At 47.1% G+C, this 18,131-nt stretch overlaps 1 protein-coding gene across 2 annotated transcripts; it reads right to left on the reverse strand.

Annotated features, from left to right (window-relative positions):
• Positions 1–4,234: 4,234 nt before the first annotated feature.
• Positions 4,235–17,977, reverse strand: TTPAL (alpha tocopherol transfer protein like). Of its 2 annotated transcripts, none has more exons than XM_068524465.1 (5): positions 17,880–17,977; positions 12,093–12,552; positions 8,896–8,987; positions 7,516–7,626; positions 4,235–5,642 (listed from the first exon to the last, which is right to left on the reverse strand). In XM_068524465.1, the coding sequence occupies exons 2-5, from the start codon at positions 12,535–12,537 to the stop codon at positions 5,364–5,366; spliced, it is 927 nt and encodes a 308-aa protein (XP_068380566.1). In that variant the 5' UTR covers positions 12,538–12,552; positions 17,880–17,977; the 3' UTR covers positions 4,235–5,363. The 2 variants fall into 2 exon arrangements, with proteins under 2 accessions (XP_068380566.1, XP_068380565.1); XM_068524464.1 differs by having other exon boundaries at positions 8,794–8,987.
• Positions 17,978–18,131: the final 154 nt, after the last annotated feature.

The following is an 18,131-nucleotide window of genomic DNA, read 5'->3' on the forward strand; positions in this document are numbered from 1 at the left end:
TCAAAAGCCAACAGTAAGTGTATGGATATCCTGAGTATTTCTCAACTGACCCATCACCAGCACACCAGACCCAACACAGACGGGGACCTAGCTTCTGTCTCCTCTGGGGAGATGAATAGGGGGCAGAGAAAAAGCCATTAGCTTAGAGAAACAGCTAAGCAGCATGGGACCAGAGATGATGAAGCCACACCCTAGTCACCCCTCAAGGAATTTGGGTTTACTTACAGGTGCGTCCAGAATAAAATGTTCAGTTACAACTTGGGTCTCAGAGGTTAAGAACTTCTGCTTTATATTTTCTAAGAAGCCAGAAAACAAGCCAGTTTTTACACTGACACTTTCTCACTATAAAGTACCTCCCTTCTTTCTGTGGTCTGTCTGTGGGCTAACTAACTGCACAGCCTGGCTCCAGCCATCAGGAGGAAATCGTGGGCTGCAGTCAGACTGCCTGACCTTGAATCCCAACGCTGCTTAACTAGCTGTGTGTCCTTGGGCAAGCTAGCTTAACTTTTCTGTGCCTCACTTTCCCCACAGGGGCAATAATACTATTTCATTAAGGGTGCTTGTAAATGAGATTTTGTATGTGAAGCACTTAACACGATGGATGCCCAGCCCACACTCAGGAATCATTAGCTGTCAGGGTTCAAGGCCAGTCTGGGAAGCATACCTGGGCCTTGTGAAATGAAAAGTTTGTGTATCTATCACTGTGGGCATCTAGCTCCACCTCCTTTCTTCACATTGGTGTCTTCTCACTGCACATGATCTTCAGAGGCAGCCAGCCCACGGTCTAGAGAATGCACGTGCTGCCACAGCGCCCCTGCCGGCCTCCCCAGGAAAGAGGCTCTGCCCAGGCCACCGTGTACCGTGAATAATAAACCCTCAGAGCCTTTACCCAAACTGCCATTGTCACAAAAGGACCCCACACACACTCAACCTTACAGAGATTTTTATTTAAGACCCAGTCATGCATACTAAAATGACATGTTTTCACCATTTTGACTTAGAAAATGCACTAGAAAAATAAACTTTTGATCAAAACAAACACTGAAGTAGATGAATCCACCACCATGTGTCCCTATACTTGAAGCCAAACTGAATTTCAGTTTGAAGCGAGGAATGCGACCAGTGGCCGAAATGGTGCCCCAATCTGGTCACAAAATTAGTCCACCTCTCACCCCTTCAGAGTGGTGTCAGAGGCTCTTGGCCCCAGAGAATTTTCAAGTATTTCACTTGTAACAGGTTCCCACCTGATACGCCAAGAGGCCAAGGCATATCCACAAGAATCCCAATGGCAGCTACCTAACTGCCCAACTAAACATGGCGCCCTGTGAAATGAAAGGAAAAGCAGCTGCTTGGCAAAGAGGAAAAAGGTCACTAGCATCTCCATCCACAAATCACTCTGGGCCTTCCCATGGAACAAGCTCTATAAAGGAAGAATATTTGACTCTGATGTTGTTTAATACTTGCATTTCAAGCAAACCATTTCTGAGTCAGGAGAGCAGAAGGGAATTTACTTGAGATTAACAAAATTCACAGATCCCAATACTGAAAAGGATGACCAGAACTGACATCTTTCCTGAACAGTCGATATGTTTCCGTTTGCGATCTCCACACCTCTCATGCCACGGGACAGCCGTACTTAACATCATTACCTTAGCGAACATTTTACTTCCTAAATGAAAGAAGAGGTTTCAAAGGAATACCTTAAAATGCGGTGCTACCCAAATGAAAAAGCAATCCCGTGACTGATCTGAGAATCAGATGGCATTTAAAGCAGAGGCCCACCCAGGAAAAATTCGGAAAGGCTCAGTATCTCATAGGAATTCAGGGAAAATCTCTCTTATTACCCTGACTCTATTTCTGGCAAAAATGTAGTATCTTGTGAACTGAAGTGTTTGTAAACCTCTAAGGACCGGCGGCTCCTTGTGAAAGCGGGATGAAGTACTAGGGAGCTGAAGCCACCTTTCCCAAGAGCAAATAAGAAACTCAAGATGGGAAGCCAGGGTTGCACTTATGGCTATTTCTGTAGATTTCTTCCAGTCTCTGGCTGTGAAGGTAGAACAGGATTCCAGGAAGAGGCACAATTTTCCAGAATTCTGTGTAGAAGAGAGGAAGAACACGCCCCCCACCCCCCACCCCAAATTTCTCAAGCTTACAGGTTCATTTGGAAGCTTTAGGTGTCAGTTCATTGAGACCTAAATTTCCTAAAGAATCACCCAGATGCGGAGAAAAAAAGAACAAAGCCTCTTATGCCAGGAACAGAGGGTTCAGAGCTCCGAATATAGACCCCCTTTATCGTATGATGATTCAGGGATGTTTGGTGGCTGATCTGAGGCCACGTGGCAAAGTAAAGCTGGAACTCGGGTCTCCTGGTTTACTATTCCTTTCCCTTACCTACGCCATGCTACCTGGAATTGCGGGAAAAGTTCATTTTCAGGTGTTTGTGAAATGGATCAGAACTTTTCCCTGAAGGAAAACACTCGCAGTTCTCCAGGTGTTCAACTACTTGCTCCATCAGTGTGCCCTCACTGCTGAGTGAAGCTCCCAGGGTGCTCCTGTGGTCATTCCCCTGCCCTGCCTGGGGCAACTTCACACAGATGCCTGGTGAAGCCATGCGGAGACCGCTGTGTTCTCCACCCAGGGAGGTCCTGGTTTCACAGCTTGGTTCAAACCTCCTGAGGTGCCAAAACCATTTGATCTCTCTGGAGCCAACATAAAACACAACAGCTCCAGAAGGTAGATAACCCTTGGCTCTGACTCCTTTCAGAAGCTGAATGAACCAGCTCCTTGATCCAACTGGGAAGGCCTGGGAAAACGGCAACATCCTTCCTGGTCTTTGAGAAATTTCTCTAGGTGAGCTTGGTCATCCCTATGTTAAGACATGTAGACAAAGGCAATTGGCCAGCAATGCAATGCACAGTTTAAACTTTGGAAACTTGAACGATTCATGTCTAACCTTTTTGTTTTGTTTTTTAATCACTCTGTCCTCTTTGGGACCTAAGAAAGCCTCTAACCAACTCTCCCATCCAGGCAGTTGAGTTCTGAACCCTCCACTATAGCCATCCCACTTGTCCTATTTAGACCTTTCCAGCAATGCTGGTCACACTATCATTGTCAGATGGGACTAGAGGCAGCCAGGGGTATGCATTTTGACACTTCCCGCTCAGCCAGGTCCCTAGAACATCCAGGGTTGGCATCTATGGTGAAAAGAATTCTCCCTAGAATTGGCACTAATGAGGTAAGTCATTTCCACCAACAACTTCTCCAGACATTTTAAAAAGTGCTAGAGAGATGAACAGCTTATTAACACCTGACTGGCCTTTGAATTTCAGAGGACTGTTCTAATCCTAACTGAGCCATCCACCTTGCCTGCTGCTCTAACAAATGCACGGAGAAGGTACACACACAACGCGTGGTACTTGTCACTTTTTTTTTTTTTGGTCACACCACGCAGCATATGGGATCTTAGTTCCCCGACCAGGGATCAAACCAGCGCCCCCTGCACTGGAAGCGCGGAGTCTTAAACCACTGGGCCGCCAGGGAAGGGGAAGTCCCACTTGTCACTTTTTAACACCACCATTTGCATGGAATGAATATGAAGGGAAATAGGTCAAAAGCCTTCAGATGAACCACTTAATTTGATGCATGGGCTAAGGCTAAATTCTTGACAGAAAGGGTCTAAAGTGCTGAAATGCAGAACTAACATTCAGTCTGGCCGAACGCGCGAGAGAGAAACTCAAGTGGGCTGGGGTGGCAGGGGTGAGGGTGGAGGTCCCAGAATAACTTGCCCTTGCGTTCATTTCCAGAAGCCAAAATCTAAGAATCCCAAGGAAGTTAACCATTCACCATTGCCAGGTTTAAAATATACCCCCGAGTCTCAGGAATGGAAGGAATTCGTCCAAGATTCTGGGCATCTCACCTGCCCTCACAAAGGCCATCCTTTTCAAGTTTAACCCTCACCATGAAAAGAAAATGGGGATTGCTCAGTCCACTGTTTCTTTAAAGGCAGGGCCAAAAAATGACGCATCCCTCCTGGAAAGGCCCAGGCGTACTACAAAAAACAGGATCCAACCACTGGTATCTAGAGAGTCCTCTTTCTAGGCAGAAAACCTACGCCTAACGTTCAATCAATCACTAAACCAAATCCCAGAACCTCGGTAGTAGCCAAAAGGGCCCTCGGGATCACTTCATTCAGCCTCATTTTACAGGTGAGAAAGCTGAGGCCCAGGTCTCTTAATTCTTAGGCCAGAATTCTTTTATTTTATTTTTTAAAATAAATTTATTTACTTATTTATTTTTGGCTGCGTTGGGTCTTCGTTGCTGCACGCGGGCTTTCTCTAGTCGTGGCGAGCAGGGGCTACTCTTCTCTGCGGTGCGCGGGCTTCTAATGGCGGTGGCTTCTCTTGTTGCAGAGCACGGGCTCTAGGCACGCGGGCTTCAGTAGTTGTGGCACGCGGGCTCAGTAGCTGTGGCTCGCAGGCTCTTGAGCGCAGGCTCAGTAGTTGTGGCGCACGGGCTTAGTTGCTCCGCGGCATGTGGGATCTTCCCGGACCAGGGCTCGAACCCGTGTCCCCTGCATTGGCAGGCAGATTCTTAACCACTGCGCCACCAGGGAAGCTCCCAGAATTCTTTTAGCTACACAGGCCTGGCATCCAGTCTTTTAGGTTGAGTAAAATCACGTACATCTAGGATCATGTATGATTCCATTGAGAACCAGGCCTAAGGCTTTATGGGTTTGGGAAAACTTTAAGTTTCTATTGCAAGATTCAACCCACGAATCCCAGAGGTACGTGAGGTCCCTGGCTCCCGAATTTGATCAGGAGGTGCTGCTTCTGTCTGGGTGCTTGCATGATTCAGTGAAGGTGCTTTCCAGACCCAGTGATGGACTAACACTTAAAGTTTCTTGATGAGCACAGAGGTCTGCAGTTAGGGTTCATGTGAAGAACACAAACTCCCATCGTCTCACGTGTGGCCCCTTTGCAGCCTCGGTCAAACTGTTTCATAGGTGTGTGCTGACTGGCCAGTCAGGTTGTTTTCTCTTGGAACGTGGGATCAAAGTGACTTTGGTCCTGATTTTTCTTGCTTTGAGCTGTGTCAAAACCAGATATGGCTTCAGATGAAGGGCTGCACACTGGGATTCCAAACGTTTGGAATCGCTGGGGGAGCTTTCTCCATGTCTTCCATAGGAGTCATTCAAGTAACCAAAGCCTCACCCCGCGGCGTACCTCAGAGCCCTACAGGCTTTTCCTCCGCGCTGCAGTTCCGTTCCAAGGAGCAAGACGATCCATGGCACCTCAAATTCTCCTTGGACCTCTCCAAAGAAAGAAGAAAAGGTTTTAAAGGTGGTGACGTTCACAGGGGACTGGCTAGTAGCAGGAGTACAGCTGTGATTTCACAGCCCACATGGAGTCATCACACGGCGCCTCCGAGCTCAGCCCCTCGGGCGGCAAGGCCTGGCCCAGGATGCTGTCGCAGGGAGGGCCAGGTTGGCAGAACTCCCTCACAAAGTCCTCCTCCGAGGCCAGCAGCGCCGCGTTCCACGCGGTGATGTCCAGCTCCCCGGCTGTGCCCCCGTACTCCTTGGGGAGGATGTTTCTTGGAAGGTTTGAATGGAGAGAGTTCAGGTCAGACCCATGAAGGAAGAACTACAGGGGATGAAAGGAAAGCACACATGTCCTTAGGTTACTCAGTAACTCAGGAGGTGCTCAAACAAATACCTGTTGAATGAATAAAGGAATAGTTGATGCCAACTCTACCCAGTTCCTCGAAAAGCTTGAGGATCCTTAATCCTCTTTTCCTTATACCCCGTATCCTGTAGGCTGGTAAGGGGTATAAGGAAATGCAACCGGAATTCTAGCCCTTCCCTGCCACGCTAATGGTACCAGGCCACCATCCCTTCTTACCTGGATTCCTACAACAGCTTCCTCACTCGTCTCTGTGTTCACATCCTTGTCCCACCACAATCTAAGCACTTTACAACATGCGTCGGATCAAGTCACTCCTCTAATATGTACAAGCTTCTCGTGCTCCCACGTCACGCATACTAAAAGCCGGACTCCCTATGATGGCCTACACGACCTGGCCCCCGTTACCCCTCTGCCTCCCACTCCTACCATTTGCCCCTGCTGCTCTCCCAGGCCACTCCCACCTCAGGGTCCCCCAGATCACTGTGAGGTTCACTCCCTCATTGCTTTCAAGTCTTTGCTCAAATGCCAGCTTCTCAGTGACACCACTTCTAACTACCCCATTGAATACTACAACCCCTTCCCCGCTTCCAGCACCCGCGGTCCCCGTTCTCTGCTTCATTTTTCTCCATAGCACTTAGCACATCCTTATCCTACATAACATATGTAATCCACTGTCTGTGTCTCTTTCTAGAATGAGAGGGATTTTGGGGGCAGAGATTTTGGTCTGTTTTGTTCATCGAGAACATACTTGCACAGAGTAGCTGATCAAAAAATATTTTTGAGTGAATGAACGAACATACGAAGGACCAAGTGAACAAGATGGTGGGCTACCAGTAAGGTCATTTCACAGATGTAAAAGCCCTCTTCCAAAGGCTGCTTTGGTAAAAGCAGGTTCCAAACGGGAGCTCCGGGAACCAACATGCGTTCAAACCCAGGTAGGGAGGCCAGTAAATCAGAGGTTCTCAAACCTAACCATGTATCAGAATCACCTAAGGAGATTTTAAAAGCATAGATTCCTGGGCTCCACCCCCGAACTGATGAGTTAAAATCTTCAGGGAAAAGGCCTGGGAATCTGGATCTGGATTTTAAGTTCCCTTGCTTACACACTTGAGATTCTCTATATGTTTCCTCTTTGAAAAAGAGAACAAAATTCAAGAATATTTGAGTGACCAGAACCATGTTCCCAGGCCTAGGAAAGAAGGAGAAAAAGACCACCCACCACATTTCAATCGTGATCCTGGGAAAAGTTAAAAGAGAAGTGGCTCTTCAGGGTCAGAGAGGAAGACTGTCTTTGAAAGTGACATCTATCCTTTCTTAAATAAGAATTAAACTAAAAACTCACAGATCTCATAAACCGTGAATTACTCCACAAACTACAAGCAAGACCACAAATTAGGTAAGTGGAAAGGCTTAAATAGCATTTTTAAAGCCCAAGGAGTTGTAGTAAGAAATTGCCATGACTCTTTTTAACTACCTGCCCGGTGACTACCCTTTGCCATGTCCTCTTACACATAAAACACAACGTTGGTTCACAATGCCCAGGCCAGGATAGTAAAAAGTCTAAATGATCACAGAGCAGGGACTTTCCTACGATAACAATCCTGGTTCTGCTCTCTCCACTGGCAAATATTATATTCTCATTAATTTCATCTCCCCCTCACAGAAAGGAGTGTTCATTTATTTTATCTGTAACCTTGCACTTTCCAAATTAGTAGTCCCAGGGCAAGAATAATACGCTAAGTTTACTGTCATCACAATAAATTTATAGATGTCACGAAAAAGGCAGCATTAAAAAAAAAAAGTATCTTAAGTCGATAGGATCATCACTTACTCTGTTTGCTATTTTCTCCTTCAGAAACGGTTTTATGATGGCAAAAATGCCTTTAAATATTCGAGGTTCATTCACTACATGGACTGCTTTTATCCGAATGGGGAAACCATCCTGTGGGGGAAGGGAAGGGGGTGTTAGAACCTGTGGAGCATCTGGAAACTGTCCATTACCACAGCCTGGGAACTCTTTTTTTTGTCCCCCAGATCATCATACAGGACTAGAAAACCACTGATCCAAATGCATTATCCTTACACCTGAATCTGCACAATACTTGGCAGAAGCAAAGAAGAGTGGAAGCTAAGGAAAGCCAAAGTATTGTCTCAAAGCCAGGATTCACATTTCTGATAATGACCAGAGGTGACATTTAAATGCTTAAACAATCAACCTGGTGTGCAGTAGTGGCTCAAACACACCACTGAGGAGAATCGTGGTGTCACTGGTCCTCCAGAGCTCATGGGAGGCAGAACCCCACGGGCTGGGTCAGAACAAAGCTCCAACCTGCCAGAGCTGGGAGGCGCAGGCCAGGCTACATCCTGAAGGTCTCGGTTTCCTTTCAACAAGGAAAGATAATTCTTGCCTTGTCTATCTCAGAGGATTCCTTGAAGGACTGAATGGGTTATAAAGACTGTAAGTGTGCTTTGCAGCAACGAGGATATGCTGCACAGCACAGGGAATTACAGCCATTATTTTGTAATAACTTTTAATGGAGTATAATCTATAAAAATACTGAATCATTATGCTGTACACCTTAAACTAACATAATATTGTAAATCAACTATACTTCAATTTTAAAAAAAAGTGCTTTGCATGTGCAAACCATCTCACACAATACTGGTGTGTAAGGAACTTTATGGTTCCCAGAGACTTGAGTTCTGAAACACAGAACATGAGGTGTGAAAGCATCTGACCAAAACAGCCCAACAGGGCTCCCCCTGTCCAGGTCCCACAGAAAGGAGAGGTTCCATCACTTCGGCAGAAACCTCAGTTTTGTTTGTTGAGAATTTCTCTGCCTTCTGGACCAAAAAAAAAAAGCAGAAAGCATTTCTCTGTTTTTTGGACTCTTGCCCTAAAGCTGATCTTGCCCAGAAACTACTGGAGACCCTGATGAGAATGAGTGGTGAATTGGACTTTTACATTTCTTCCCATAATGCTTTTCTAGTGTTCTGACTGTGGAGAGGAGGTGGGGTTTGTGTATCAGGTGGAATTAGAGGTAAGTGGACAGGGCCCTGGGGAAACCAAACAGCCACAGGACAGGCACACGACACACACGGGCCATACCTGAAGGATGCCAATCACCTTTTTGGCTATAAAAGGGCCAAAATGAGATGCCTTTGATAAGCTCACTCCTTTGTAGTCTGCAAGAATTACAATTCCATTCACCTGGGTTTCTTCAGACTGAATGAGTTTTTCTAATGTCAGGTATATGGCTCGGATGTTTTCGGTAATAGGATAGTTGCTCGGGATCCATCTGTCTAAGGTCATAAGAGATGGACAGTATGTTACAGAAATGAACACAAACAAGTAATTAGACAGGCTATGATTTATCTCCTTCCTGAAACTATTGTTTAAAAATGGAAAAGACAGAATTCTACTGGCATGACTATTTAGATCTCTAAGTGGTAGCTGGTGTTTCTTAACTCCAAACATAGCAGCACATTCTGAAATGGAAATGCAATTGAGTGGTGAAGATGAAATCGTGAGTTCTGAAGTCAGACACATGCGGGGGTTTGAATCTTACTAGTTGTGTGATCTTGGGCAAGTTACCTTCTCACCATGGGCCTACATATTATCCCATACATAGAATGGGATAACAATACTTGCTTCATGGCCATCTGTACCTTCTGCCATCACAAGTCCCCTTATCTTCATGAGACCACCCTGACTTTCCTTGGGGAACCACCCCTTCCCATGCTAGCCATACAGTTTGGGTAAACGGACTTCACTCCTGGGTCCAGAGGTGGGCTTGGCCGATACGGGTATTATAACCTCCTGGCCACAAGCATGTGATCCAAGCCCGGTCAAGCAGAACCATGGGGACTCAATTCTGGGACCTTGGCCCTTTGGAAACAGAAGATCTCTCTTCTTTCTTGTAGTGGTGAGGCTGGGAGCCTGAGACCCAGGGACCCCATGAGGTAAGAGCTGGTCTGAGAATGAAGCCCAGACTGAGGACAGCAGAGGTGGAGATGGCCTTCCAATGCTGTAGTCTGAGCAAATACCCCTTTCCAGGCTGGATGCTCCTTTAATGTTCCCCATATGATCGAGGAGTCTTTCTCTCTTTGGGGAAAAGATGAAAATGACAACTTTTGAGTGTTAACCACTATTCTCAAGAAAATCCCACCAACATCTTGGTGTCTCTTTCTTAGAAAGATGAAGTCCACAGGGGGACTTCCCTGGTGGCGCAGTGGTTAAGACTCTGCGCTCCCAATGCAGGGGGCCCGGGTTCGATCCTTTGTCAGGGAACTAGATCCCACATGCATGCCGCAACTAAGAGTTCACATGCCACAACTAAGACCCAGCGCAACCAAATAAATAAATAAATATTAAAAAAAGAAAAAAACTCCACAGGATTGCCACCAATGGGATTTGTGATATGTGCAAAATTCCTATGAAAAAACCTTTGTCCAAAAATTATGCCAGCTTGTTGTTTGATGTTGCTGCCAATTGAACCTGCTTCTACATAACTGGCTGTCATCCTTTTCAATCACATATGTCTCAAAACAGCTTATAAAAAGGCAAAGCCAATACCTAGTTAAGAACAAAATCTGTATCTGCCTCCTGCTAAAATGTTGAGTCGGTGGGAGGGATCCAGATCTGCTGCAAACATATGGGGAAAAAAATCCATCACACGAGCAAAGAGTTCAAACCACACAAGCAAAGAGGCGAAACCAGTGTGGTAACATCCGACTGTTTTGTAATATTCGTATGAGTTGAGCACAGAGGAGGAGCAGAAACTCTCGTTGACTGGTTTCTAGGTTTCTTGGTGCCCTGACATCTCCACCGCATTGCTTATTTTAAAATGAACACCCCTAATTTTGGAAAGCACCTAAAACAGCAGGTAAAGCAGTTAACACTGTGCCTGGTACACAGTAAAGGCTCAAGAGAATGTGGTTTAGTCTCCCAAGAGGGTTTGGTAAATGACTAAAGGAAATGGTAATGTGGGGCCTGCAGGCAGAGGGAGGTGCCCTGCCGCTTCCACTCCCCATCAGCTTCCAGAGGCGTTTGTATGCATGAGCAGAAAGGGCAGTCAGCAGGTTCTCATTTTCCCAGCGTGGTTGGGAAGAAGAACACAGCAATCGTACTTTCACATTTTTTTTTTCAGTTCTGCTCTGATGGAAAACGTTGAGGTTGGGGGTAGAGTGGAGAGCTCTCCTGAGTTTATAATGCATTTGGTGTCAGGGAAGAGAAGAGGACGAAGAATCAGAAGGCTTGAGTTCTAGGACCCCTTGGTCATTGTGTCAACCAAAAAAATGTTCCCACTCATTTCTAAATGCTTTTGGGCGCCGGGGGGTTGGGGGTGGGGTGGGGGAGTCGGGGGCGGGTTGGGGAGGTGCCTCCATTGAAAACTACTGTGCCAAAGAAATGTCAGGTGTCCCGATTACCATCATGCAGTGCTGAGATCTAAAAGTGAATCTAAAGTGAATACTTTCAAGGGCTTAACAAAGCAGAGGGAGGGGGGAGAGGTCAGAGGAGGCACGTGGTAGGCAGATACCTTTCCAGGCGTCTGCCCAGCCCAGACCCTTTCACTGATATCTGTACCTCACGTGCTCACTAAGGAGTGAAAGGGTGGGAGCTGGGCGGGGCGTCCTGGCAGCCCCGCTTGTTCGCGATGACCAGGGTCGCTTTCTCAGCCCACCAGATTCCCAACCCTAGAAATCTGGAATTTGCATTGAAAGAACTTAGTTGGGTGGCCAGGTAAACCTGGGAGCTGAGGGGTGTACCGAGGGAGCAGAAGCCAGTCCACGGACAGAAGTGTGAAGAAGATGTGCAAAGGGCAGCAGAGATGTGGTCCAGAGAGACACACAGACTGACAGACAGAAGCAGAGACAGGGAGAATGGCGGTCTCAGTTCCTAATGGCTTAGTTCCTGATGGGGGAATGAACTGGATTCTGGGTCTTGGCTCCTGGGCCCGGCAAGAGCCGTGTTCCTTCAGATCTCTGGTGCTCTGTTCCCATCTCCTTAGACTAAATCCTCCCTTTTGTCTTAAGCCGGTAGAGCAGGGTTTTGTTCTCTTGCGATCAAAAGAGGCTTGACTGGGACTTCCCTGGTGGCTCAGTGGATAAGACTCCATGCTCCCAATGCAGGGGGCCTGGGTTCGATCCCTGGTCAGGGAACTAGATCCCACGTGCATGACGCAAATAGGAGTTTGCATGCCACAACTAAGGAGCCCGCGCTGCAACTATGACCTGGTGCAACCAAATAAATAAATATATATGTGTGTGTTTATTTATTTACATATATATATATAAAAGAGCCCTGACTAAGGCAAGGAGGGGACAAAAGGGAATAAGATAGAGTGCTGAGCAGACGCATCCCAAGCTGTACCCACGCCCCGCCCCCAGAGACTGTGAGGGTGGTACCTGGACGGAGGCAGAGGATGTGGCAGCCCCTGGGGTCGGTGTGGGGCAGTACAGTGAGGAATCCGGAAGCCAGGACCTCTTTCAAGGCTGAGGGCCGCAGGTTGTTGAAGACTTCGGGCCAGCTTCTCCGGCAGCTGTGGTAGTTGATCAGGAGCTGGAGGGCCCGGTCGTAGTCAAACTTGCGGGCTCGAAGGAAGCGCAGCAGGAAGGCGTCCTCGAGGGAGGTGCTCAGGTTCGGGCACTCCTTGTGCACCATGTCTCGGAGGGCCTGGACATCGCGGAGCCTCCATTCTGGCTTCTCCTGCAGCTCCTCCCTGGCTTTGGCCACCAGGTCCTCGGTCAGCGAGCACACATAGCCGGCGGGTGCGGGGGGCGGCGGCAGCTCACTTTCCGAAAGTGAGGCCGCGGAAGGGCTGGTTCTCAGAGAGTCACTTTCTTCTGACATTAGCTCCCAGGATCCCTGCAAAAAGGGAAGCCCTGCGTGATGTGGAGAAAGCCCAGCACTGCTCATTCCAAATCAGAGAGCAGCACGAGGGAGGGGGGCAGAGACGTTTTTTGTCAAGCCAAGAACCTCAGAGCAGTGGTTCTTGACGGGAGGGGTATCTGAACCACGTGCCCAAGCCCAACCCCAGACGGCATGCAGGAAGAATCTCTGAAGAGGCACCCAGGCAGCTAGAGCAGGAGGCACACACCCCTCATCAAACACACTGGCCTTGCTCACGGAGGTATGAATAGGTGCTCAACCTTACTTGTAATTAAAGACATGCAAACTAAAACACCTTTGAAATTCAGATTAGCAAAAATGCAAAACAGGTACTCTGATATGCTTGCTGTTGGTGGGAGTTTGTCAATATCTATATCTATAAAGATTTCAAACCACATACCCTTACAAGTATCATATGATATCACTTGTATGTGGAATCTAAAAAAGTGATACAGATGAACTTATTTACAAAACAGAAATAGACTCACAGACAGAAAACAAACTTATGGTTACCAAAGGGGGAAGAGGGGGAGGGATAAATCAGGAATTTGGGATTAACAGATACACACTACTGTTTATAATATAGATAAACAACAAGGACCTACACAGGGAACTATATTCAGTATCTTATAATACCCTGTAATGGAAAAGAATCTGAAAAAGAATAGATATATATGTATAACTGAATCACTTTGCTGTAAACCTGAAACATTGTAAATCAACTATACTTCAGTTAAAAAAAAAACAAAAAACAACACATACCCTTTGGCCCAGCATTCCATTTCTAGGACACGTACTTGTATGTGTGTGCAAAATATGCACACCAGGATGATCGTTACAAGTATTGATTATAATGGCAAAAGACTGGAAACACTACCTACATCACCCAGTTGGAGACTGGTTAAATAATATTACCATATGAGTGGAATACCATTCAGTCGTGAAAAGGAATTAGGCAGATCTTTATGAATTGACACGTTAAGGAAAAAGAAAGCAGTTGCAGAAAAGTGTGAAAAAAAGACCTGCATTTAAAGGAAACCATAAACAAGACGAAAAGACAACCCTCAGAATGGGAGAAAGTATTTGCAAATGAAGCAATGGACAAGGGATTAATCTCCAAAATATACAGACAGCTCATGCAGCTCAATATCAAAAGAACAAACAACCCAATCAAAAAATGGGCAGAAGACTTAAATAGACATTTCTCCAAAGTAGACATACAGATGGCAAAGAGGCACATGAGAAAATGCTCAACATCACTAATTATTAGAGAAATGCAAATCAAAACTACAATGAAGTATCACCTCATACCAGTCAGAATGGCCATCATCAAAAAATCTACAAAAAACAATAAATGCTGGAGAGGGTGTAGAGAAAAGGGAACCCTCTTGCACTGTTGGTGGGAATGTAAATTGATACAGCCACTATGGAGAACAGTATGGAGGTTCCTTAAAAAACCTAAAAATAGAATTACCATATGACCCAGCAATCCCACTGTTGGGTACATACCCTGAGAAAACCATAATTCAAAAAGACACCTGCACCCCAATGTTCATCGCAGCATTACTTACAACAGCCAGGTCATGGAAGCAACCTAAATGCCCATCGACAAATGAATGGATAAAGGAGATATGGTAAATATATACAATGGAATATTACTCAGCCATAAAAAGGAACAAAATTGGGTCGTTTGTAGAGACGTGGATGGACCTACAGACTGTCATACAGAGAGAAGTCAGAAAGAGAAAAACAAATATCGTATATTAATGCATATATGTGGAATCTAGAAAAATGGCACAGATGAACCTGTTTGCAAGGCAGAAATAGAGACACAGACATAGAGAACAAACATATGGACACCAAGGGGGGAAAGGGGGGGTGGGATGAATTGGAATATTGGGATTGACATATATACACTAATATGCATAAAATAGATAACTAATGAGAACCTGCTGTATAGCACAGGGAACTCTACTCAATGCTCTGTGGTGTCCTAAATGGGAAGGAAATCCAGAAAAGAGGGGATATATGTATACATATAGCTGATTCACTTCACTGTACAGCAGAAACTAACACAACATTGTAAAGCAACTATATCCCAATTAAAAAAAAAAAAAGACTTGCATTTACATTTTAAAAATATATGCATCTATACTTGTGAATGCACCTAAAATTTCTGGAAGGAAGTACAAGAAAACTGTTAACCGTGGTTCCCTCTAGGGAACAGAACTAGACACTGGACATTTAAGGAGAGAGAAAGAGGCTCTTTACTGTACTGTTAAATTTTTTACCGTATCCACACATGGCTTATCATGGTGGCTGTGAAACTGACCAGATCTCCTGTCGGGGTGAAGCATAACTGATGGGTGTCCCCAGCTGCTGTCCCTCTGGATCCACCATCCAGTGGATGCACACTTTCCACAGACTGTCCCTGGCCAATGACTGAGCGAAACGTAGGACTCCTTGAACAGGCAACTTTATCTCAAGGACTCCCTAACAGCCTGGCCGAATCTTTTGTGGAACCACACTGCAGTCCAAGACTTCCTGCCCAAACCTCCTGCGCAGGGACTGGCCTCAAAACGCTATCGGAAGCTCTCCCTGATTTCTCCAGTTCCCCTCCCTTTTACGTGTTGCTGCCATTAAACTTCTTGCATGTCTAATCTCATCCTAGTGTCTGCTTCTTGGAAGATCTGAACTAACGCACCTATTAAATGAAAAAACAAAACAAACAAAACAAAATAACACAGCTGCCTTAGATATTTCAGGAATAAGGTTGCAGCAGGGCTGCCCAGTTCCAAAGCCCAAGCTCTTGTCCATGGGCCGTCACTGGTCCCCCACTCGGAACTCAACAAGGAAGGCAGGAACCACCTTGGGGTCTCTGCACATAGCAGGTCTCCCCCCAGGCCACGGCAGCCACAGTGACCAGGTCACCCCCTCTAAATCTTAGGTCTGCACACTCTGTTCCTGTGTTCTAACCTCCAGCCTCACCCAGCTTCTTTCACTTCCTCCCAAAGGTGGTTTTCGTACCCTCTGCACGTCCTGTTTCCTCTGACTAGCATGCTCATCCTCCGGTGCTTCTGCCCAATACCAATTCACCCTTCGGTCCCCATTACATGCTACTTCATTTACTCAACAAATATTGAGCACTCGGTAGGTACCAGGCCCTCGTCCAGGCACCAGGCCCTCGTCCAGGCACCAGGCCCTCGTCCAGGCACTGGGGGCAACTACTAGAAGATAATAAGTGCTACGGAGAGAAATAAAAGAGGCAAGGGGGTTGCATGTACCTGGGGATAGGACTTGCAATTTTAAGTAAGGTGATCAGGGAAGTCCTCACCCAAGTGACATGTGTGAGAAGATGAAGATGAGGGAGCAAGCCATTCTGGGGCAAGAAAAAGTGCAAAGCCTGAGGCAGGACCATGCCTGGCTTTTTCAAGGAACAGGGAGGAGGCCAGTATGGCAAGAGCCAAATGCGCAAGGTGGAGAATATTGCCAGCTGAATTTAGAGAGGAACTGGGGGCCCAGTTGGTACTGGGCTTTGTAGGCCAGTAAGAGCTTAGTTACTATGACTTCAGTGGGAGCCAAGGAGGGTTTTGAGTAGACTGACATGATCGGATTTAGATTTCAAAAAGATCACTGGGCTATCTTGAGAATGGACTGTAAGAGGATGAGAATAGAGGCAGAGACCATTTAGAGGCTACTGCAATAATCCAGGTGAGGGATGACGGTGCTTAAAGCGGGAAGCCTTCTCTGACTCCAGGCCAGGTTAGGAGCTCCCCTCACCCCTGCAGGAGCTCTTCCGCATAGCGCTTCTCTCACTGTTGCAACTGTAGGCAATTTGTGCACAACATCCACATCTGTCTTGTTCATCACCTTAAACCCACCCAGCACTTAACAGGGTGTCAGACACATAGCCTGTGCTCCATAAATATTTGTTGAATGAGTTTAATCTGCTTGGCGGAGGTATGCTGAGTGAGGAATAGATCAACAATCATGGTTCACAGGACCCACCCTGGGCTCTGTTTTCCTGGCAGTCACCAACAGATGCCTGTAATCCCAATCGAGTACTTAGCCAGAAGACAGACTGTAGCATACACGGACTACAGGCCTAGCCTCAAAGTCCCTCTCCAGCCTGTCTCCCACCTTTCCCCCTCTCAATGCATATTAAATGTCAGCCAAAGCAAACTAATGACCCACCATTCTTGAAACACCTCATGCATTTCTGATACCTCTGCCTGTAATTTCCTTGCTTCATTTGTTCTCGACCAGACAACTCATCACCTTCCAGGCCCAGCTTCAATGTCACCTCCTCTATGAAGCCTTCCTTGACTACCCCAGGGTGACTCTCTCCTGTTTTCCACAGCACTGGGTTCCTACTTCTCTTTCAGAAAATGCAGGCCAGTGTCTTGTGTGTTTACCTGAAACTCCTCCAAGCCAGTTTTACCCATCCATTCATTTATCAAAGAATTACTGATCACCTGTGGCAGGCACTGTGCTTACAGGTGCTGGGCACACAACAACGAACAATATAATTCTTTGCCTTATGAAATTTAACTCATAGTGGAATGATGAAAAGAGATAATATGTACTTGAGCATTTTACCATGTATCAAGTACTGTGATAAGCACTTTACATCCATCTCTTGTTTAATCTTCACAATATTTGGTGAGAGCACTAATGCTGTTCCTATTTTACAAAGGGGGAAACTGCCCACTAGAATGTAAATTCCATGGGGGCAGACAACTTAACTGCCACGTTCACTGCTATCCCCAGTGCCTGGCCCATGATGGTACTCTGTAAATACTAGCGGATGATGTGAGGTTAAGGGCCCAAGGGTACACACCTAGTGAGGCAGAGCAAGGATGTATCTAGCCCCACACTGGGCTCTACGCTGCACCTAGAGCTTCCTGTTTAATCTCCAGGGCCTTGGCAGTATCAAGCACAGAGCAGGACCCAGTCATAGTCTGGTAAATGAACTGATGGGTGGGCATACGGATGGGTGCAAACACCATTTGTTAGGGTCAAGCCGGGAATATTCCCCACCTGGAGCCTATCATTTTTCGAGCATCACCTTCCTCCCCGTCCTACCCCAAGAAGAGGTCAGGAATCACCGTTCCTGGAGCCCCAGAGACCCCCACGTCCCGTCGACAGCCTTCCGAGGCCCCCACTTCCGGCTGTCACCCCTTCCCCAGGTGTCCCCATTTCCTGGGGTCTCTCGCTACTCGGATGCCCCACTTCCGGTCGTCCCTCCCTCTCAAGGGTCCCTCTCCCTGGCCCCCGGGGCACACCGGCTCGCGGGCACTCACCGGCCCGGCTACGGGGCGGAGCGCGGGTCAATCGGCGGCGGGAGCCTCGTCCGGCAGCGCGCACAGAACAGACCCGCACTCCCCACCCGGCCGGCCCGGCCGCTCGCGCCGGAAGTGACGTACGCAGAGCGTGGAAGGCGGGGCACCGCCCGCGAGTGCGCATGTGCGACATCTCTTCGAATTGCCTGCTTTCGGTCCCCACCTGGCGGCCAGGACGGCGCAGTGGGACCTGAGCCTGGGAAGAGAGTGGCT

This window comes from Eschrichtius robustus, chromosome 16 (genome assembly GCF_028021215.1).
Source record: "Eschrichtius robustus isolate mEscRob2 chromosome 16, mEscRob2.pri, whole genome shotgun sequence".
Classification (NCBI taxonomy): domain Eukaryota; kingdom Metazoa; phylum Chordata; class Mammalia; order Artiodactyla; family Eschrichtiidae; genus Eschrichtius; species Eschrichtius robustus.